The 23,134-nt window shown below is 54.0% G+C and overlaps 1 protein-coding gene and 1 long non-coding RNA gene across 4 annotated transcripts in view; both read left to right on the top strand.

The window, feature by feature from the left end:
- Window positions 1–39: 39 nt before the first annotated feature.
- LOC122188681 lies at window positions 40–958 on the top strand. The gene is made up of 2 exons (XR_006181623.1): window positions 40–100; window positions 373–958. It is a non-coding gene; the product is annotated as an uncharacterized LOC122188681 (long non-coding RNA).
- An 842-nt stretch (window positions 959–1,800) lies between these two features.
- The window catches only part of PPFIA4 (PTPRF interacting protein alpha 4), a 42,857-nt gene continuing 21,523 nt past the window's right edge, over window positions 1,801–23,134 (top strand). For all 3 annotated transcript variants that reach the window (XM_042887176.1, XM_042887175.1, XM_042887177.1), the window contains exons 1-2: window positions 1,801–1,847; window positions 18,463–19,277. In XM_042887176.1, the coding sequence (XP_042743110.1) occupies window positions 19,041–19,277 (237 nt within the window). In that variant the 5' untranslated portion in view covers window positions 1,801–1,847; window positions 18,463–19,040. The remainder of the gene's footprint in view (window positions 1,848–18,462; window positions 19,278–23,134) is intronic.

Here is a 23,134-nt window from a genome sequence, read left to right as displayed (position 1 = left end):
CGCAGAGCCTCGCGAGAGCGTGACGTCATCTCTGTGCGCCGCGCCCTTGCGTCGTGGTGTCAGTAATGGGGATATGTAAATGGGATAGCGGGTGCTCCCGGTAAGCTGTGGAGAAACTGGCGCTCGGTAACCGGTCCTTTCTGTCCACAGCCCTGTGGGATGCCCCAAAGCCACGGCCCTATGAGCCTCCTGCCCCTCCACCCCCACACTGGGGTCCCCCACCGTCCAGGGTGTTGCAGCTGAGCCACCCCATGTCTGTTCACAGCCCCTGTGCGTTGCCAGGCACCTCAGCCCGCACTGACCCCACGCAGCTCCTGTGGGTCTGGCAGTGGGTACGAACTGGCACTCGGCTGCTTTTCCTGTTTCTTTTAGGACCGTGCTGAATTGTCAGTCCTTGGTGATGCCACCTCCTGGTTAAGGAGTCATAAAGGTGCCGTGAAGAGTTGAGATTCCTACTGGAGGATCCTGTTGGACATCACTGGTTGTCCAAGCAGTCGGACTGGGAGTCCACACGCTCTCCCTGACCTGCATTTACACGGCTGTCCTGCAGCATGGGCTTGGAAGGAAAGCACAAGTTCAGTCCCATCCCCAGCATCCTCAGCACCATCCCAGTGGACACTGCACAGCCCACTGCATTTCGTCCTCTCAGAGTTTCTTAAAATATAATGAGAGTATTTTATCAGCAAAAAACCTGGCAATAGAAAAGTCTTGTCTATTCCGGACAAGAAAGTTCAATCGTTGACAAAAATGCTGTTTCTAATTGTATTCATCTAGGTTTGGATCAACTGATATGAATTAGAGAGAACAGCAATTAATGCAGCTAGATCCTGACATTAATAGCTTTACCCGCCTCTTTGGTTGCATAGATACTTGAAAATGTTTTGGACTATGAGAGTCATCGTTGATATTTGAGAACTGTATCACAGTATTTTTTAAAAATAGAGTTCTTATTGGGTAACTCTGGCATATGGGAAATAGAGGAAGTTTTACCAGCATGGGACAATAGCCATGCAAAGATGGCTGTTTCCAGGTGTGCCCAGCACAGCTGCTCATCCAGCAGGTTGATAACATCGGTGGCATTCATTTTCTGAGATTTCCCAGCAAAAATATCACAGAATGAGCTCCGTGTCCCTGCACAAATCCGGTGAGGCACAGGAAGCAGTGCTTCACTGCAGTGCTGCCAGTGATAACAAAGTGCTGCATCGCTGAGGGCTCTGTGATGGTCCAGGCGAGGGATGTCCCAGAGGATGCTGAAGGCCGTGCAAGAGTTGAAGGAGCAGCCTGTGGTTTAAGAAGCCCCAGATTAATTGCTTATCTTCTAATGAAGCCTACATGTGCTGGGCTTGTTGGGCACAGTGCTGGGGTGTGTTACACTTTCTTTATTCCTGGTAAGGGTGGGGAAAGGTGCACCCAGGGCACAGCTGCCCTTCACCCCACAGCCTGAGTCTGCTCCTGCCTCGCTCCCCATAGGGATGGATGAGGCCTCTGGACTTCATCCTGCTATAGGATCCTTCCTGCTGTAGGGGCTTCTACTCCCAAGGAAGTTCCTGCTCCCCGAGGAAGTTTGCTGCCCCACAGGGGGCTCCTACCTCAGGGAAAGTTCCTGCCCCTTCAAGAAGATCCTTGCCCATGGAAGTTCCTGCCCCACAAGTGAGCTTTTTGCCATCTCAGGGGTAACACTGGCCCCCAGGACCCCACCTCGACCCCCCACCACATGAGGGAGGGGCGTGGCCAGGACAGGGCGTGGCGGGAGGGGGGCGTGGCCAGGCGGGGACGGCGACGCAGGGGCGGGGCGGGCGGCGGGAGGCAGCGGCGGCGGCGGCGGCTTCCAGCGACTTCGGCGCTCGGTGAGTGCGGGCGGGGCCGGGCCCACGCCGCCCCGGGGGATGCTCAGCTATCCGCGGGGCCGGACAGGGGATGCTCAGCCTCCATTCTGCATCCTCCATCCTGTGGAGCTGCCCGGAGGAGCTCTCCTCGTTTTGCCATCCCGAAGGATGCTCTGCATCCCTCCTGGGGCTGGGCCGACCGGGATTCGCTCCCCGCTGTTACACCCGGTGGGGTTGGACTGGGGGTGCTCTGCCTCGCCGTGGCAGGTGGGGATGCGCTGCCTCCAGGGGCTGTGCGGGAGAGAGTGCTGCGTCTGGGGGAGCTTTGTTCCACTCCGTTGCCGCTTGGAGGGGGTCTGTGAGTCAGGGACGTGCTGAGCATCCCTGTTTCTCTTGGATGGAATCGGAGTCTGGGGGTGTCATCCTCACCTTCGGGATCTTCTGTCCATAGGCATCACCCATAGGCCAGGAATCTGAGCCCAGGGATTGCTGTGCCCCCCACAGATGGGGGCTGCCTGTTCCCCACTGGATGTGTGGGCAGGAGGGGTAAAGAGGTGGCCAGACCTCCTCCAAGCTGCAAGGTTTTTGGGGAGGCAGCGATTCCTATAACCCTGGAGTGGTGAGGGGGGGGGGGGGGGGGGGGCTTTCCTTTCCCAGCTGCCTTCTGCCCCAAGCAGCCCTCCACTGTGGTCCCAAGCTTTGCACCCCTGGCTCCCATTTTCCATTATGGGTGGACATCCTGATGAGACCAGTCCTTACCTGTGGCCTTCTGCTCCGATTTCTGTGTGCCACGTCCTCCTGCCTCCCTTAGTGTTGTCTCCAGTCTGCAAGCATCCACTCCGGTCTGAATCAGCCCTCAAGCATCCACCCAGCACTGAGCCTGGAGCTGGACCAGCTCATGGGGAAGCTCACAGGGATGGTCCTGAGCTCTGCACCAGGTGGATGTTCTCCAAACCTGGGGTTGGATCAACCCAGTGAGCATCCAGCCAGCCTGCTTGCCTCCAGCTGTTCTCACACTGGTTCCTATTCTCCTGTCAGCCAATGCTGTCTCAGTACAGCCATGGCAAGCTGCCTCCAGACACTGTGATTTCCTCCTGAATAACACCAGCCCTTCAGGGCCTCATTTATCCCCCAAATTGCATCATTATAACCGCAATTGGCTTAGGAAGATAGGTTTTGTTAAAGCTGTACAAAACCTTCTGGGGATGCCCCAGTTTTGGCCAAGTAGGTGCTGGCAAAACATTCACTTAAGCTCATTTTCCACCATCTGCTTATATGCTAGAATGAGGTTCTCCTGGTGGGTTTGACACCATAGCACTGCACTGTGAGCTGGTACAGAGGCAAGGTGTCAACTGGAGTTTGGTACCTGGACGGTTGTGCCTGTGTGGTCCAGGAGCTTCTTGCTTGCGGTGCTGCCTGTAGAGATGGAAAGCTGGTGTCTGTGTGGCTCCAGTGCTCCGGGAGTCATGGGTATCACTGCTCTTGATGGTGCTCCAACACACACATCCCTGTGGGCATCTCAGGAGGGTGATGGCTGGGAGGTGGGACTGATGTCCAGGATCTGCAAGAGCAGGTGGCTGGTGCTGGTGCCTGGTGATGCTCAGATGCAAGGATGACTTTCCGGCATCAGTGCAGGCTGTGAAGTAGTGAAATGATTCAGAGCCCTTTGCCATTAGGAGAGTTGTGCTGATATAATTGGATTTTAATTTGGTTTGTTCTGTGGTCGAGCAGGTTGAAATGCTTGTGGGGACACTGTAAAGCCATCAGTTTAGGTTGCACAGTGAGGACACACAAAGGGATGAAGTGGGTTTTCATCTCTCTCTGTCATTTCTGTGCAGAGCTGTGCTGGGAACAGCCCTGCCTGCCCCTGTGCTGCACCACAGTGCAGTGGTTTCTGTCCTACAGGTGGAGGCATCCTGGAACTGGGTGCCAAAACTTCTCCAAAGGCATGAAGGGCCTGACTGTATCTCTTCAAAATTGCCTTTCCTTTCCCAAATCTCCATTCTGGTGTTTTAAATCAGCTCACAGGTTGCTGCCTCCAGTGCAGTAATCCTGCAGGACTGACAAGGCTGGAATTTGTCTGAAATGCAGATTTTTTTTCCAGTTCCCATTTTTCAATTTCTTCCACGCTTCTGTTAGCAGGCATAAGGATGCCCCGGCTGGGTGGCTGCCTTTAATTGCATTTAAAAAAAAAAAAAAGGAAGAAAATAAGTGACAAATGAGAGCTCTTTTTCCTCATCCTGCCCATTGCAAATGATTTCCAGGAGAGGGCAGTTCCCAGGGCGTTTTGCTGCCTGATGTGGTGCCTCCCTGCACTGCAACCTCCTCAGCAGTGTGCAGCTGGTTCTTCTGAATGGGAACGTGCAGCAAGGAGGGCATTCAGCATCCAGGAGAGAGGATCAGTGGCTGGGTACTATGGGCCAGCGGGGGGAGAAGGGATCTGTCCCACATTGCTGTTCATCTGCTGGTTCAAAGCTTTGGTTTTCACCCCTTCTTGGTAGGAATGAATCGTCTTCATAATTACAGATGGGTTTTACCTTTCCTGCTATCATCGTTTGAGATGTGGATAATGTGCTGGGGCAGAATAAATGCACTGTGATGCCCAGAAGGTTCAGTAGCCAAGAGGCAAGGGCTGGGCTGGGCAGTGGGATTGTAGGAAAGAAGCGATGCTCAGCCGTAATGCTCCCCCATTTCTTACCTCTTCAGAAGCCTTGTGAGTGTGCTGCATCCTGGGACGGAGGCTCTCCTGCTAAGCCTGGCCTTTCAGGTTTCCAAAATGAGGAAGGGTGTTTATAGCCTTGCCAAGGCATTAACATATGTGTCGTAAACCTGATCCCAAGCCCTTAATCTTCCTGGTGGTGCCTGGTGCTATTCCCTATCCAAGAACTTTTGGTGCCAGGGGTTGCAGACAGTGAGGAGAAAGATGGGCTCGTACAAAGTTTACACCCTCAAACATCCAGTTAATCTCCCCTGTAATCCAGTGCCTGGCAGCTGTACTCACTGACCAGATCTCAGCCTCTTTCTGGCTTCCCCCCCCCTCAAGCATATTGCAGGAAGGAGTGATAAAAGGTCCAGAGGTTATTTTTGTCTGAGGCAGATTTATTCACACGTTGATCAGCCAGGAGGGGAAGCTATTCTGGTCCCAAGTTGTCCCACATACACACGAGTACCTCATGAGAGTGTGATTTCTCCAGGTGAGGTTGTGAGATGACATTCTCATCTTGGGAGAGAGCTCATAAAGCACCTGCATGCTGTGAGCTGCCATGAAGTTCAAAGCAACCAGAGCCAAGGCATACAGGTTGTGCTCTCCTGTCCTTTGGGGATGGGTCCAAACCCAACATCCCTGAGGTGAGATGGAGCATCATGCCTTGAAATCTTAGCACCATCCATGGGAGAACCTGGCCAGGTTGCTGGTTTGCCCCATACCTGGGTTTGGGTAGCACTCTGTGCAAACCTGAAGCCCCTCAAGGACCCATGGCAAACAAAATGCTGGGTACTGCTTTCCCACTTGGAAGAGCTGCTTCTGCTGAAGAGCTGATGAGCGGAAGTCCTGGAGATTCCCATCTGCCTGGGAACAGTTGCTGTCCTTGCTCCTCATTGGCAGTGCAGTGCTGGATGCCTGCATCTTCAGGATGCTGAAGGCAAAGCAAGGGCTCTACGGTGTCCTATCATTGAGCACAACAACATGGCTTATCTTAGCCCTGTCAGTGTTTAATGGTGAGCTCTCCTGGCCAGCAAACTCATCTTTCCTGATAAAAGTTGTCTTTTCTTCCAGCTCAGGTCCAGAAAGGGTTTGCTCAGTCCATGCTGTCTGAGATCCATGTGTGCTCTGTCCTGAGGCAGAAACAGCACTGGCTGAGTGCTGCCAGCATGCTTGGGACAGTCACCAGAGACAACTGGCATTCCCTTTGGCAGTGGGTTGAGTTTTGGGTTATGTTTTGGTTGATGCAGAGTTGAGACATCAGGGATGAGTTTCCCTTCCTGGTCTCTGCTTCCCCAAACACCCCCTAAGTGAGACACCTCACAGCACACAGAGCAAAAGGAATCGGTGTTCATTTTACCCTGAGAGCTGTTAATTATTTAAGCACCGGATCTCAAGAGCAGAATTTCACCCTTTGTAGCATAACAGATGTCCTGTACCGAGCCATGCAGCAATACATATATATTGAAAAAAAAAGGTGGCTGTACAATAGCCAAGTCATTTGAGAATGAAAGCACTGGTATTTTTAGGCAGAGGAGTACGTGTGGGAGAGATCTCCAAGTGCAGGCTGATGCCATTTGCTGCAGGGCAGTTAGAATTAGATTTATTGACGACGTGTGATTTGAAAGCAACACCGGCGCTCGTGAAGAGCCGAGCAACGATCAGCAGTGCTGGGGCTTATTTTGGCTTCATGTTAGGAGACAAAATGTCTTTATATACACGTAAACACAAAGGAGATGGGCAGCGATAGCCATTTCTGCTTGCAGAGATGCTCCGATTGCCATCTCCAAAAATGATCACTGCAAAACTCTTGTAACTAAATTAACTACAAGCAGATGATCAAATGAAAACCTTTTTTTTTTTTTAATATGGCAGCCCCAAAGCGATGGCAGCAAGCCAGTGATTATCATCCAAGTTTTGATGCTGGGGAGGAGGAAAGAGAAACGTCTCCATCAAGCAGCAGCTAGGCACACGTGGGGGTTTGCCTGAGCCCTTCCTCCCCAAAGCATGAGGCGCTGCAGGTCGTGCTCAGGTGATCTGTGGTCTCCCTCTACCTCACTCACCATCAGCTTGGGCTGAGGCTGATCCTCTGGAAGAAGGAGCTTCCAGACACATGTGGTGCATCTGGGAGGACTCCTGGGCACAGGATGAGTGCTGGTAACGCTGGTACCCAGTTAGGCTGCAGCTGGTGCAGACTGGCAGCTCTGGGAGGATGCTGAGATGACAGCGGCCACTGTGACAGCTTTGTTGTTTCTGTATCGTGCTCTGAAGATGATGCCTGAGCTCAGAAGAGGCGATCCCATGTGCAGCCACAGCTCCCAGCACCCTGCCTGCCCCAACCTTGCTCTGACATGGAGATGCGTGCTGTTTGCTGGCTGCTGCTTGTTCTCTTCTGAAAAGTGAATCCTGTCAGATTCAGAGCAGCTCTGGCCATATTGCATGCATATTAAAGCAGAGTTGAGGCAAGGCTCTGCATGCGCGTGCCTGCTTCTAGCACTCGCTGGGTGGGAGCTGCCTTTGTCAGGGTCTCCCCTTGGGGGTGTTACCCACAAACACAGCTGGCAGGGAAGCAGCAGAGCGCGATGCCAAGCAGGGAGGCTGCAGTGGGGAGTCTGAGCCACTCCTGCCTGCAGATCTCCTCGCTTCGCTGCCTGCAACATGCCAAAGAGGCTGGGGGGGGGGGCCGGCTCATCTCAGCAGCATGAGCAGGAGAGGGACTCTGTGTCTGTGCTGGAAGAACCAGAGCAGCTCTGGCTGAGCTTCCTGGGCTGGACCGGAGCTGCCTTCACTGCTGCGGGAGCCAGAGAGCCCGCAATGCTGCGTGACACCGATCCAGTCCCACGCTCCTCTCCTTGGCCATCAGCCTGAAAAGCTGGGGCCACACGAGGCCACGCTCACCTGGTGTGGGCACCAGCTGGGGCTCTGCCTGGCTGCGTGTGCTACAGCTCAGCTCCTGGGGTGGTAGGACAGAACCTGCAGCTCGGTGCCACTGCTCGTGGGGAAGCTGGAGGGGCTGCTCCATTTATTTCTCAGCTCATGATTCTGGTAGGTGTGGGTTCCTGGCTGTGCTGATGGTGCCCTGAGAAAGCATGGTAGCATCTACTTGCAGGGCAGGGATGTCACATCACATTATGGCAGTAGTGTGGCCCAGGGGTGGCAGGGAGCAGAGCTGATAATGCTGCACAGGGCAATCACAGCAGCTCTGTGGGGCTCATTGATCTGCGTGGGTCGAGGCTGTGATGGGGCTCCCCATGGCTGCTGCCCTTCCCTCCTCACTGCACAGCCCCATGTGTGCCTCCAGAAGTTGGCCCTCTGCCGTAGGCACTGTGTGGCTGTCAGGGGCCAGCAGAGCCTTGCTTGGATGCTTCCTCCCCATCCCACTCATTCTCCAGCTGTTCAGCTTCCCATCATATCCCTGTTCTCATCACACATCGTTTCTCCCCTAGATAAAGGCTTTTTAATAACATGTGACATTTCAGACATCATTTCCTTTCTTCCACTCCAATTTTCTTCCTGTTCTTCATAACTAGAAAGCCTTTCTTTGTCCTCAGCCAGAGGGGAGGTGTCTGTTATTGCTGCTCTTATCATATTCCAGGAGGTTTTATCAGGTTAATGAATATCCTCTCTCTCTTTTGTGTCACTTCCACTCCCATCTTCTTTAGCCCAGTTTCTCAAGGAAATGAAATGGCTCATGTTGGCACAACCTTTTCCCTCATCCTCTCCCTCTCAAGCACGATAGTCTCATAGCAAATCCAAGGGAGAGAGCTCAGAACTCTGCCAAGTGAACCACAGGAGAGGTGGACAGACACAGGCAATGCCTGGCCTTTGTGTCCCCATCCCTGTTAGCTGGGAAGCAGGCTGCATCACCCAGCTGTTTTACTGCCCAGCTGCTTTGTGTGCTCAGGCAAGGATCCAGAGGAGCAGGGCAGCAGTAGCCTCACAAAAATAGGGCGATAAGCTCATTTTGAGAGACCCAGGCTGTGTTTCCAGACGCAGACTCACGGATGGCTGTGCTCGAGGGCTCCTCTTGCAGCAGCAAGAGCTGCAGCCGGTTTAAGCTGCTGTGAGCTGCAGTGACAGAGAAGCCAGCACGGATTTCCCACTGCAGACCCAGCTCCCATTGCAGCAGGGAGAGGCGGCAGTGCTTCTCCAGCAACTGCTGCAAAATCCTCTTCCCTGGCATGGCAGTCACGGCGCTCCCAGCAAGCCCCACAGCATGAAGGTGCTCAGCTCGGGTCTTGCAGCAGGGAAGCAGCTCATCTCTTGGCGATTTAGTCAGAACGTGGCAGTTCTGTGGATCAGTCACTGCTCACTGGCACTAAGGCATGTTGTCAAGCCACACTCTGAAGGTTTCACCATCACTGTGCTGTGTCTTTCACTCTGCCTGTGTCTGGTATTTCTTTTTTGCAACCAGCACTGCTGTTCTCCTCCAGCCTTCATCCCTGAGGCCTGGAGCCTCACTGGAGCTGGCACACTCCGCTGCCCAAGGAGTAGGTCTGCCTTGCTGTCAGGACGTGTACCTTATCTTCTGCTTGCTCCAACCATCACCTGCCTTCCTCTTGCCCCTGTAGTAATTCCCAACAGGGAGCAGACTGGGAGGCTCCAACATGGCAATAAATGGGGTCCTCACCATGTCTCCCTAGCTCCTTTCTGCTTGGGGATCACCAGACATCCCGTCCTACTAGAAAGAAGTACTTTGGAGTCCTACCTTGCAGTCTATTGCTCTCTCCTTCTCACCCTTGGACTCCCCACCTGCTTGTGGTCTGCTGAGTACCAAGGCTCAGTGACAGGAGGCACAAGCAGCCATGATGCCATCCATGGTCTTGCAGCATGCAAGCACTCAGCATGTGTTTTAGAGCTAGGCTTCTTATTCCACTGTGAGATAAAGGGAGGAGAAGGGCTTGACAGTGACCTGCTCAGCCTGTGTGGTTTCCCTTTCCAGGAAGTTTCAGTTTTCTTCTGTGTTTTCCTGTCTCTTCTTTTAATGGCAGTGAGGTGGGCACTGTAATTGAGGAGATCCCAGCTGAATAATCCACTGAGGAAGCTGCTAATTTGAAGGCATGTCTCTAATAATTAAATCATTATCTGAAGGGAAGTAGAGAACAGATACCCAAAAAGGGCCTAATTAAAATCCAAACCCACGATGACTTGGGCCCCGGGCCAGAGCACATCCTAGTCTGCTGGGGACATCTTCATGTGTAATTGCTTTTCAGGACGTCAGTCCCACCAGAAAACCCATCTGTTCCCCTCCACAAGACCACGGTTGACCCAGAAGCCCTTCTTGTCTTATCCCAGGTTCCCCAGAGCATAGTGAGTAGAGGATGACCATGTGCTCATAGGATAGGGCATAGGGAATGGGGAGAGCCACTCTGTCATACACCCATTTCTTGGGACTCAGGAACTGGATTCCTCCACGTCTCCAGAAGATTTGATCCTTATCTTCTTTCATCTCTCAGGCTCGGCAAAGGCCCTGATGTGGATATTAGCAAGGTGAAACACAGCAGCAAGTTTCACTTCTAACAGGATGGCCTTGATCCACTGTGTGACAGCAGGGAAGAGCTGACAGCTGTCCAACCCAAACTCCTTCCAAAATTAGATAAATCGCTGTATTTCCTTGTGCAGACAATTCAGGGAGCTCTGTCTGTTGAGTGTGCATATCCTGGGCACCCATCCAACATCCCCACATCACACAGTAGGTAAAGGTCATCTCAGGTGGGCTGATGGCCACAGGGAACATCTGAGCCTGGGAAGGTCAGAGCAGAGCATGCTACTGGAGTCACTTCTGCTTGGATGAGCATCCCACCAACCTCTGGCACACTATGTTTTCCCCTGTCTTGCCTGGAGGGACTGCAGCACTGCAGCGGTCACATAGGTCCCTAGGCCATTGCTGATGGAGCTGGGCAGGAGTAGCTGGCTCCACTTGCACTAACACCAGCAGGAGCTGGGCACTGTATGGTGTCTGGGATCCAAATCCGTACTATAAAGAAGACAGAAGCTTAAAACTGCCCGCAAACGTGGTAATTAAACTCACTAAAAAGCACCTTTGCTGCTGTGCTTGGTTTGCCTGCAGAAAGAGACTGAAGGAAATAACATTTCTGATCCTTACGGGGCTCCTGGGTTGCTGCTCCCTTCCTCGCAGCGTTGGCCAGATGCCTGCACACTGCTCCCCTCATTCCTGACACTCCCTTGGTGTTATGACTGTATAATCAATGGATATCAAGATGTTACAATCGCAATATAATCAAGAGAGTTAGGCAAAGTGGACAATGATAACAAAAGAGAATAAAATGGAAGGCTTACCCTTCAGTTGGGCTTACCACAAAACACCAATAGAGACAATCTCCAGAAGAGATCCTTCCCCACTGGCAGCCAGCTCTTCAATAGGTCCAGGAGGGGTGCAGCCTGGTTCCACCCCTTCTGGCAGCACAGCTGAATTGCCTTCACCTGTGCTCCTCTGGCTGGCTCATGGCTCGCCTCAGGTGATCAATCAGAGGTTCAGGCCGTGACTCAGTAGTTCCCATACATATGATGCTTTCTGGAGCAATTTCATGTTAGTTCCCTTAATTTGGAGCTTCTGCTGCTTTTCTCTTTCCCACTCTCTGCTCGTACAGCTCTGTGCTGAGCTCCACCACACCAGGTGCTGGTGCAGAGGATGAGGACAAAGGCACCACTGGGGCCATGCCAAGCAGGATAGGTGATGGGTTCACTGGGAAAACTTTCCCAGTTCTGCTTGACTGGCATGGAGTTGACATGAATTGGAGCACATTTACTTCTCCTTTGCTGCCCCAAAGTGCCAGCATCATCTCTGCCTCTCTGGGGACATCTCAAGGGACCGGTTGCCCTATGGCACTTCTATCCCTGATGGGGTATTTGGGCATTGTTAGCAGGGACAGGAGGCGCTGCTTAATAGAGAGAGCAGGAAGGGAGTGGGAGGAGCTGGGCAAAGCCCTTGGGGCTCTGCTGAAAGCTGGTGATGATCACAAAGCCCGATTTATTCTTCCCCATCTTCTCCAGACCCTGGGATCTTTGGAGGAAGCCCTGCTGTTATCATTAACTCCTGGACTCCGTCTGTGAGGAGTGAGCTCCAAGTGGAGCTTTTCCCATGCTTGGGTATTTTTGAGGTGCCTGGCTGGGATCGACACGTGGCCCCTGTGCTGCGCCTGCAAGCTGTGTGCCAGCAAGCTCTGTCTGTGGGCTAATCGTGTTTAATGAAGAGGGTGGGTTGGAGACTTGCTCAGTGTGGGTTAGACCGAGGCAGACAGAGCTCCAGTGTCTGTGCCTTGCCCCTGGCTGCCTTTTAAATGTCACTGTCCTCAGATGTCCCCGTGCGGCTGCTTCTGCCTGTGTCACTTGCCATAAACCACAGGGATGCGGTGCCAGGAGCTGATGCCCGGCTGCCTGCACCTTCTCTGCCTTGCAGGGCAGCCTCGAGGTCATTTCCACAGGGCTGTCCTTGTGCGGATCTGGCCCCATTATCTTGGTTCCCAATTGCACTGAGCTGAGCACGATGCTGGGTTCTGCTCCTCACCAAGCAGCATCTGTAGCTGGGCGAAAAGCAGTTAATGTTTGCTCTGCCATCAGCAAACTGATTAAACAACTTGCTGAAACAAAAGCCAGGAGGAGAGTGGTGTCAGCCTGCACTTTGCATAAGGAAGGGAAAGCACAGGGGATGAATGCAGTGGGAGCCCCCACATCTCTGAGTTAGCAAAACTGTCCGAGATGACTTTGGTTGGGGCCATCCAGAGCCTAAGCCACGATGCTGGTGTTCTTCTTGGGTAGGAAGAACTAAAATCTCCCACGTCTGGGGGGAGTGGGATGAAGTGGTGCCTCACGCACCTGGGGAAGCCCCTAGATGTGGAATGGGGGGCACAGGGAAGGCTTGGGGTCTCACTGCCTCTATCTGTGCTTGTGTGCTAAAGTGGTGGTGAAGTGCTGAGCTCTGGAGGCTTCCCAGTGGTGTGGCTCGTGCTCTTGGAGCATTGCTTTCCTATTCAGGTTGCACTGGCTATGAAAGCTCCTAGAGTGAGATTGAGGGATGTGTTCCCAAGTCTGCCGCAGTCCAAACCGGAGCCAGCAGCATTGGGCACTTCCCCAGTCTGCCTGCTGCTAGCTCTGATTATGAGCCAATAGTTCCCAAATTTCACATTTAAAGCCCAAGTTGCCTCTCTGGCTCACTAATTACCTCCCTGGGCTTTTCCTTGACACCAATCCAAGTGTGCAGCCCATGCTCAAAGGTGAGGACGATGTTCCTGGGTGTGGAGATGTGTTGAGTTGTGTTTGCAGCCGGGTTTCCTTCCAGTCTGCAGCCTCCCATGTGCCCAGGGCCGTGCCATGAGCCCCAGCTGCTGGCTGTGAGATGGGTGCCAATGCCTGGCTGGGTGATGAAGCTCTTCCATGGCTTTTCTCAGGGCTTTGCACCCCCGGTGCAGATTTCAGCAGCTCCCTTTGTGCTGGCAGCTCTTCCTCAGTTGCTGAATAAATTAGCACACGTGGGTGCTGGTTTGGCAGCGAGGAGGACAGCCCCAGCTCTGGGGTGTCAAGCTCCTGGGTGAAATAACTCCTCATTGCAAACGTCACAGTGGCAGGAGGGATGTGCCCATGGCAAAACCCCATGTGAAGCCACAGCCACTGCTCTGAGTCCCACCTGCAGTCAGTGTCACTTCCTTGGCTCCGTCCTTCAGTCCCTGTTGGTGTCTTTACCCCAGCAGTCCCTTGCCATGCCAGATTGCTCCTAGCAATGAACAGGTTTTGCCTTTCTCTGGGGTCAGGTGGGGACAGACAGCCCAATTTGCATCCAGAAGCAGGGTAACTAAGTCAGGGAGCGTAACGTCACCGACGTGATGCCCTCCAAGCAGTAACATCCTGCATATTGGCACAGGTGGCTGAGCTCAGATGTGGTTCCAGCCCCTGCTGGGATGCTCAGCATCCCCTTCCCCACACATCCCATGTCAGCCCCAGAGGACGTGGCAGAGATTTCAGCTCATCGTCTGACGAACTTTTTTGTTGCAGAACAATGGTGTTTGTGCACAACGGTGGTGAGCAGGTGGCTTTCTGAAAATACCCACTGGAAGTTGTGTGTAATGCCTCCCCTCCCACAGGGAACTATAAATATCGGTGGAATACTAACACTTAGTGCAAAGAAGCAGCTAGATCTGGACATGTTTCCTCCTTGTTTCTCCTCTGAGTTAGCAGCTTAGAGCAAGCAACGGCTGAGGATGGAAACAGCTTTGTGGGTTTGGAGCAAGCCTTCAGAACAGGGGTGAGCATTAAGGTCAGATGCTGGGAGTCGCTGTCTTAGTGCTTGCAGGATCCTTGGATTCTGCTTTAGAGCCACTCACTGCATCCCTGCCACCTCCAAGACAGGGTCCAAACCTGCTGCATCTCCTGCCAGGACGTGGCACTGGAACCAGATAGAAAGGAGAGCAAGCACCACTGCACCTTGTCTCAATTACACGCAGCACAGATCTCAGCAGCGGCGACTCTCCATGTGCAAAACCATCTCACCCTTCAGTATGTGAATCAATCTTTTACTGCTAAAAAAATTGGCACCTTATTTCTAGCCAGAATGCCCCATTTCCCTCGTTGTCCCTGGGTGTCCCGGCCACAGGCTGTCCCTGGCAACGGCTGAGTGCCATCTGTGCAGTATCTGCCATCAGCAGGGCTGCAGTGTGGAATGTGGAGATGCCACCAGCATATGGGCCTCACTGTATATTGGCTCTTCCTTGTCCTTCTTCAGTTACTGGAGGTCCCAGAGGCCACAATGTACCCCAGTGGTTTCTCTGAGGTGAGGGTGTAAATGTAAGGAACTGTGAGAGCTGCTGGGATGAGGCTGAATCTGCTGGTTTTCTTACTGAAATGAAGATTTTTTCCTACACGTCCTCCAGAATGGAGAAGCCAGGGGCTTGAGTTTATGTACTGTGCTGCTAAGGTTTGTGGAGCTGTAAGAAACCTGTGGAGCATAGAGGTGGGGGTCTGTGCCTGAGCACGGCAAGGAAAGGAAGGATGGAGATGAACCCTTGGAGCCCAAGAGGCTGGAGAGGGATGCGGGGAGCTCCTTGCAGGGCTCAGCCAGCTGTCCCCAACGCAGACAAGCCCCATCTGGACAGCATGCCACGAGCAGCAGCTCTGCTGTGGGAGAAATGCCTCTAGAGGTGACATCCCAGCCCACTGCCTGCACGAGCACATGGCAAAGGCGTCTCAGACACCCAGCATGAGTAGAGATTTCCATCTCCAGGCTGTGTGCTGACAGTGACAGTTTGCTCTGTTGAGCCAGGGTGTTTCAAGCATCCCGTTTGTCTCATGTGCAGGAGTGATCTCCATTTTCTCAGCCTGTAATTAACACATCTCCCAATGAAGGTGGGCCTTGTGGCAGAGCTGTGGAGATGTCCGTGAGGTCCTGTGGATGCTCTGCTGTCTGTGAGCGGTCCCATGGGTCAGGGATGGCTGCTCTGAAGCAGCATTCAGCTCCAGCGAGGCTGGGAAGGACTTGAGCCATCAGCAGGATGCTCGCAGGATATGACCCTGCATCTCTTTAACGCAGCATCACAAGGAAAAGGTGAAAAAAAGAAGCGCTTCAAGGAAAAGCCTGCAGCAAAAGAGCATCACCCTCCTCCTTCCTCCCAAAGGAGTGGGCATGGGGTGGTGGGCAGCGTGGAGGGGCAGCCGCCCTCACGCCGGGCTCTGTGAGCAGCAGGTCGGTGTGGGCTGTGCTGTGCTGCTCCTGTGAGGGCAGGCTGGGCAGCTGACGAGGATTTTCTAGGAGTGGAAAAGATCAAACTGACGTTTTTATGGGATGATCAATCTCCACGAGCTTTGTTGCCTCCGAGGTGCGCGTGAAACCCGCTTTGCCAGCTGCCTGCTGGGGTGATGATCTTGCTGACAGAACTATGGAGGGTTTTTTTTTCTTCTCTTTCCTTTGTCAGGGCTGAGATGAGAGTGAAGCCGTTCAGAGGAAAACCACAAGGCTGCCTCTGCCTGCATGGGTAGACGCTGGGAGTGCTTCTTTCCCTGATACAAGAGAAGGCAGTGTACTCCCTGGGCTGTCAGTGAGGGCACCGGGTGGGTGCCGAGCATCTCACTGCCAGCTTGGCTTGCCACGGTGCCACACTGAGCAAATAAGCAGCCCAGGGGTGAAAACAACAAGCTCCTGTTCTGCTCCACATCTGGCTCTGTCATTGCAAACCATCCTCCCCAGGCAGGCAGTGCATGGCTGTGCTGATTTGCCGTAGCAAAATGTGAGGAATGCACAGTTTTGAGGGGAGAGGTAGTAAAGAAAGTACGTTTTCACCGGCAACAAACCTGCTTCCAGCAAGGCTGTGCCTGGCAGCCCTGCGGGGCTAAAAATACCCAGCAAAATGCTAGAGCTGCTCAGTGACTGTTTTCTCAGCTCACCAGCTGTCTTCTCGCATCCCCACTCCTCCACCCAATGATTATCCCATCAGATAAGGCCCTCTAAACCCAGGCAGTGGCATTTACGTGGTTTTAGCAGATGCAGTTGAAAAGTTGAGATTCGCAGGAAATATTTTGCAAGCAGGCTTGGAGCCCTCTGACATCCAGCAGTAAAGGGCTGCCTCTGGTCTGCTCTGCTGCTGCTGGAGTCACAGGCAGGTGTGCAGCACTGTGGGTGGTAATGCACAGCAGTGACCCCAGGGAACTTAAAAGTGGCTCTGTGGGCATTCAGATCTGCTTGAGAAATGCTGAGCTTCACATGGAGGAGAAGGTGAATGGAAATAAGAGGTTTTCTATTCCTGTTGAAGAATGGAGAAAGTCCAGTGGTTTGAGGAGGTCTGTCCTGAACAAAGCCATCTCTGGAGGGTGTGAGCTGATACTTGGGATGAGCTCCCTGCAGATGTGCATCTCCCTATGTTTGTGCACATCCCTGCACGCTCAGCTTTTTGTTGATCACCAAGCAGACTTCAGCCCCAATAGCAGATATCAAACCCAGCTTGGATCTGGCTTCATCACTCAGCGTCACAGCTAAAGCCTTTGCCACAGGAGGACCCCGGATGACAGTCCTTCTCTTTAGCTGAGCTGCTCTGAGGACTGTGGTTTTGCTGTTGCTCTGATTTGAGCTGTGATGACTGAATCCAGAAATAATCCAAGAATAATCACTCCCAAGTCTGTGGAGTGGGAGAATGGATGGATTCAAAGGAGGCGACTTCTCCTTTCTTCAGCTGCCATCCTGGCTGCTCCAGCAGGATTTATGTTACTGGATCCCATGCTAAATCATGCTGGGCTGAAGAAGTGTCAGTGTGTGTCTGCAGTGGTTGTGGATATGACCGATGCCTGCACAGTGCAGGGGGTGTTTCCCAGCCCTGAGATGTGCGTAGCTTTCAGCCAGGAGGTGGTCACACGTGGCTCAAATGTTTCCAGAGCAGTGCTTGGAGGTGACAAAGCATCGTCATGGATTTAGCTGCTAGAAACCCCCTGGCAGAGGGATGCTGCTGGTGCACCGGTGTGGTGGGGCAGCTGTAGAGCCCTAACAGACGTGTGCTAGCTGCCCACCTGTGCTCTGCAGAGGGGTTTTGTGCTTTGTGGTGCTAGGAAGGCTCATCCCTGCCTCTCCAGCTGTCGAGGTTTGTAGCAGAACTTATGTCTTAGTGCACGTCCTGTACCTGCTGGACTGGGAAAATGTACCCTTGGGTGGTGCATGGGGTAAATCTGAACCTACCTCCTCCTGCACCCTTGAGTCCGGCCCCTTGGATTCACTGTGTGGGGTACAAGGAGCCACCAAGGCTGTCTCAGTCTCCTCGTGCCATGTGAGTCTCTCTTGCAGCTGGGATACATTTCCATCCCATCATCGCTGCCATCAGATTTATGTCCCGGTCATTCCCTGCAGCATTTCTCCTCTCTGAGCTCCCTCAAAGCTTCACCCACGAGGCTCATTCCTCGGTGCTGATTGATGTCTCTTAATTCACGCCTTAATTCCTTCACTTCCCATCCAGCAGCCGGGGGGAGGAAGATGAGCCATGGGGCTGCTTTTGCCATTCACATTACATTGCGCTTGGGGACATCTGGCTTTCCATGGCACAGACACACTTTCTCCATTCTCAACCCACAGGCAGAGGCACAGCAGTGAGGCAGGATATGAAAAACACTCCATGTGGGTTTTGCACTCAACCTGATAGGGTTTAGCCCTAAGATAAGACTCCTTTTTGCCAAGATGCTTACATCCATAAGGCAGAGGCTGTGGGACAGCCACCTGTGGGACCCCCACCCCGTATCCCTGCACAGGAGCTGGCCTGCAGCGTCACCCGCGCTGGATGCACATTGAGGGGCTGGTGCTTTTTGCCAGAGCTTCTCTATTTTTAGAGGGTTTTTGTGTCAAACTTCCCATCAGCTGATGAGCCAATGTCAGCTCAAGAACGGAGCCACAGCTCCCTCAGTCTCGGGTGCCTGCATGGCCGGCTGTGCACAAAAGCATCTCCTTGCACACGCTGCCTTTGCTGTGCTCAGGCTCTTTGATGCTGGGCTTTTATTCCAGTTCAGAAGTCCAGAACAGGCTGCTCTTGCCCATAACAGCATAAAGATCTTTTTGTCAATGTGCACCTTTTGGTTCGAAAGGAGGTGAGATAGGGATTTTCAGACATTCTCTCAACCATTTCATCTATTGTAAAGCATTAAAAACTCGTGTTGAGAGTAACAGTCCCATAACCAGCACTAGAGAAGTGGCTCTCATCGATCTCACCGCATTGTTTTGCTGCTTGGCCCTAGGATCGTCCCCTTGAAGGCAAAGGAAAAGGCCTGATTGGTGCCACACTGGCTGCTATATAGCAGCTACATGGGAGCAGGGTACCACACAACACATTCCTGTGGGTGCTGAGCCCATCTTTTTTATCCACCAGTGTGTGGATGAGTACAAAGTGTTCTGGGCGGGTGCCCTGTGGGGTTTGGGGGCAGCAGGAGGGATCTGAACTCTTATCATCTCTACTGCAGGTCACCACCTTGTGTTTAAACTCCAAATAAAGACACGTTTCTGCACCAGCTGGGACCGTCTCAACTCACCTTAAGGGGAGCAACTCTTCTTCATCTGACTTCTCAACATGCCCAGGCAGCCCACGTATCCTCCAGAGCCACCCTGTGCTGCTGCCAGCTCAAGCTCACCGCTGGGCCGTGTCCCCAAGGGTCACTTCATTCCCCTCTGAGCATCCCTGTAGCTCACAAATGCTCCGACCCCTTCAAAAGGCATCAGAGCAGCAGCAGAAAAGGCTTCAAGTGCACTGACGGCACCACGCAGCAGATCAGAGGGATTTAAGACTGTGAGGACCTTGTGGGTGCCAAGGCCGTCCCTCCGTCCCTGCTCAAGCAATGCTGGCTTCTGCTTAGCCCTCGGTGGGCACCCAAGAAGGGATGGGGCACCCCCCCGCCTTCAGCATCGCGTTACCCTCTTCAGTGCTGGCTTCCCTGGCATGTGAGAGCCCATAGCAATGTGATCGGGGCCCCACGGCTCGACAGCCCCCACCAGCACCCCAGCGGGCACCTCCAGCACCCTCAGCTGCCTGTCACTTCCCACCATGATGTGTGAGGTGATGCCCACCATCAGCGAGGGGGACCCTCTGGGCCCCCCGCAGGGCTCCGAGGCTGATGCCGACTTCGAGCAGCTGATGGTGAACATGCTGGACGAGAGGGACAAGCTGCTGGACACCCTGCGGGAGACCCGTGAGACGCTCTCTGTCACTCAGAGCCGCTTGCAGGAGGCTCTGCGGGAGCGTGACCAGCTCCAGAGGCAGCTCAATTCGGCCCTCCCTCAGGTAAGGGCATGGGGGAGTTGGGGCTTGCCGTGGCTCTGCTGGGATTGCTGGCTGTACTGAGAGTTGGGTGTTGCAGTGCTCCCAGCTCCTCCAGGTGCTCCAGAGACCTGGATTCAAACTCAGCTTCTGCTAGGAGAGATGAGGTCAGGAGAAGAGTAGGAGAACAGCGCTGCAGTTGACTGCCTTCCTGTGGGGTCTTGCAGCATCCCACACCTGGGAGAAGCAGGATTTGGAGGCTTTGTTTTGAGTGGAATGTGGGGGGATCCCAGCAGCCAAGGGAAGCAGGAGGCTTCAAACACATCCTTGCTTCCTGCTGGTGCTGATATCTCAGACCCTCCTGCCACACCTGGGCATCAGGGGCAGCCCAGGGAGACAGGAGGGGAATATGAATGGCACCAGCCAGGGCAGAGCTTGGGCCGGTGGCCGGCCAGCTTTCTGCATCCCTTCTCTGCTCCAGAAGGGGGAAAGCAGCTCAGCAGGGAGGCGACCTGTGTCCCTATGCATGGAACTGGGCTCTCTCAGCTCTCCACGGCTGCCCAAAGCAAAACACCCAACAGTGCTTCCCCAGGAGCTCCTGGGGTCCCCATGGCCCAGAGTTGCTCTGAGTCGTGCCCAAATGCCAGGCAGTGGTGCTGCCACTTCCCACTCGTCCAGGGCTCGCATCCTCTCTGCTCCCTCCTGCACTCCCTGCAGAGAGCACACCAGGTCACCCTGAGCGCACGGCCCGCCCTGCCGCCTCGGATTAAGGGACAGCACGGATTTACTCCCTGCTCCCGCTCCAATAAAGGGTCCCCCATGCTACGCACGGGCAGCGTGCAGACAGAACAAACTGGGTCAGCACAAAGGCACTCGGTGGCAGCTCTGTGCCTGCAAAGAGACCGGCTGGGTGCCCCGCTGCGGCTCCCTGCCCTGCGGTGAGAGATGCCATGAGGGTGGGTGACAGATGGGGAATTGCCCTGGGCTGCTGCTGCTGCTGCCCGGCTTTTCCCCATGTGGGCACAGGGGGCTCCGGGCACGGCCACCCTCTCAGGAGATGAGGGCTCAATATGAACACGGGGAGCAAACCCAAAGGCTCTCACCTGCCCAATGGGATTAATCCCAGCATGTGCATGTACCAGGTAAGTGGGACGCGGCGGTTCTCTGCCCTGGGGTGCTGTGCAGGGTAGAGGGGGACTTCCCATGTGCCTGTCCCATCCTATTCCTCCTTTTTGGTATTTCCTTCCTGATGTCTGCTTTGCCCGGAAGCTTACTGCAGTTTGTCAGACCCTATTGAGTAGGGAGAGGTCGGACTGATTGCTTGAAGAAACCTTTTTTTGGAGCAGGGTTGAGTGCACACACACCTCAGTGGCCGCCTTAGGCTGAGATCCGTTTCCTCGTGCCTCCTAAGAGCCAGGCCCTGGCTGTGTGGATGATGTGCAGCTTGGGGATACTTTGATCTGGGAGGTGGCACCCTGCATCCTTTCAGCTGGATGCCACGGGTCCAGCATCCTGGCTGGGTGTGGTGCAGACCCAGGGATGGGGCAGGCAGCAGTGCTCCAAGAATGCTCCTGCTTGGAGCTGCTGTCCCCCCACCCTGTGCCCATTTGGGGTTTGGCTGCCACGTGGCTGAGACCCCCCTTCCTAATCCTCAGGGGCACCCCTCAGCCCCCAGAAAGGCAGAACTCCAGGGCGATTTCCTGGGGAGACTAAGCTGCCTTAATGCTTCTTTACATGATTTATTTATTCATGTGGGAGCGCTGAACGCGACTTAATCGGGCTGAAAGCTCTCAGCTCCAATCCCTCTCCCCTCCTGGCTGCATGGGGGCATGCAGCTGAGTGCTGGCAATGGGAATCAAGACCTGACCAGGGCACGAGTGCTCTCTGCAGTACCACAGGACCCTGGCACATCTGTCAACTCCCTCCTGCTTGGCTGCTGTGTACAGGTGTGACCCAGGGATGCCATCCATGTGCAGCACTCCAGATGTGTCCAGATGTGCTCGTGCGTCAGGCCGCAGTTATCTATGCCCTGCCCAGGGCTTGGGGGTTTGGCAAGAATCCCTGTCCCTGTCTGTGATGGGGAAGAACACAGGCTCTCAGACTTCACCAAGGCAGCTGTGCAGAGGGCCACCGATGTCCTGAGGAACCTCTTGCAATTCTTAATTCCAGACCCCATGCTTCACACCCTCACTGCTCCTTGGGGCTGCCCAGAGCTGGGCTTTTTGGGAGGGCAGACCTACTGGGGCTTTCAGGCCTGCTAGAATCCCCCAGGAGCTGGGCAGGGTGCTGGCATCAACCATCACCCCTTTAGGAAAGGACAAAGGAAGATGGCAGTTTCCACGAGTGCCACCGTGGTGCCTCTCCTTGAGGTCTCCATGCACCTATTTCCCAGCCAGGAGACCCTGAACCCTGAGTTTGCCCATTGCTGACCAAAGAGCCCAGCCGTGAGCCACAGCACCCCATTTCCGTGCATCTTGTGGTGCTCCATGTCCCCAGCCCTGCATGCATTGTGAAAAGCATCCATGCCCCTGCATCCCTCCTGCATGGGGCTTGTTGCTGAGCCCAGCCAGTTGCACTCATCCGGCTTTGGGTGGTTTGGTTTCAATCCAAATTAGCCATTTCCCAGGCTGCTGGGCTTCCCACAGGGCTCCTGGGTGCTCTCAGTGCTGTGTCTGATTATCCTTTGTTTGATTGAAGATCAGGCACCTCTGCTCCACTTTCTAATCCATTTAGAGGTGTCCCTGCTTAGTCTGACTGTTTGCTGGAGCCAATGTGTGCAGCACAACTCTGCATCTGACCATGGCCAGGGGACAGGCAAATCTCTGCCTCTTCTTTGCTGCTGAGGCTTAAGGCAAAAGCACCTGCAGATCAGGGGAGAAGCTGGGCTCTGTGGTGTGCCTGTCCTCCTCCGGGGCCTGGGGACATTTGTCCTTATTGTCCCCACATCCTCTTGGATGCCTGCTGGTGGTGTGGCTGTCATTGTGTTGGGACACTGATGGAAGTGCCATGTATATGGGTGATGGAGTGAATTATTCCTACTTTTATTCCCAAAGCATCAAAATGAGGTTTGCAGGTGGCCCCCAGCCCTGCAAGCTCAGCTAACCTTTATTGCATGCTGCTGTCCTGTCTCACCTCAGGGGTGCTGCTATTTTTGGTGGTTTTTTTTTTTTTACTATTTTTTTTTTGCTATTTTTTTGGCAGCTTTCCCCCAAGGAAGGACAAGCATTGCTGTCTCTCTGGATGCTCTGGGCTTGGTAGCCGTGCTGCTGGTACATGGGATCCAGCAAGAGGGGCACTCAGTGGGGCCAGGGCTGGAGCTCCATGCTGAGCCCCGAGCAGCCCAGGATACAGCTGTCACTGATAGAGCTGTCACTGCTTCAGCACGCTGGCCCTGACAACAGGGGACTCCCTCCTGCTGATTTTTTCTCTCTCTTTTAATCTCTTTGAATTTTGGAAAGAAGGCCCGATTGTGGGTGCAATATTCACAGCTCTGCCAGTCCAGGAGGCACAGCAGGGTGCAGAGGGCTGGGCTCTGGTGATCTCCATCCCCATGGTGACACGTCCATCCTGCTTTCCTGGCTTCCCTGATGCCTTGCCCCACCTGCCCCATGCTGCAGGCAGCACTGTTTGCTGCCTTGCAATTTGCTGAGCATCTCTGTTGCTCTGAGCTTCCTACCCCATGTCTGTGGGTTTCCAAAGAGCTGCAGCAAAGAGAGCGTTCCTCTCCACCGCCCCCACTTCTGTGGGGCAGAGTGAGAGGTCTCCAAGCTCTGCAGATTATAGGCTTTGGATGTGCTGAGTCCCTGCAGCACCCAAAGCTCCCCAACCCAGAGCGGCCATCAATACAGGGACACCCCATCTCAGTACCTCTCACTGCTGCC

Source organism: Lagopus leucura, unplaced genomic scaffold (assembly GCF_019238085.1).
Source record: "Lagopus leucura isolate 7727_CA_CO unplaced genomic scaffold, USGS_WTPT01 Super-Scaffold_100073, whole genome shotgun sequence".
Taxonomy (NCBI): domain Eukaryota; kingdom Metazoa; phylum Chordata; class Aves; order Galliformes; family Phasianidae; genus Lagopus; species Lagopus leucura.
The sequence above is the reverse complement of the archived record's forward strand: the minus strand, read 5'-3'. Positions and strand labels throughout refer to the sequence as shown.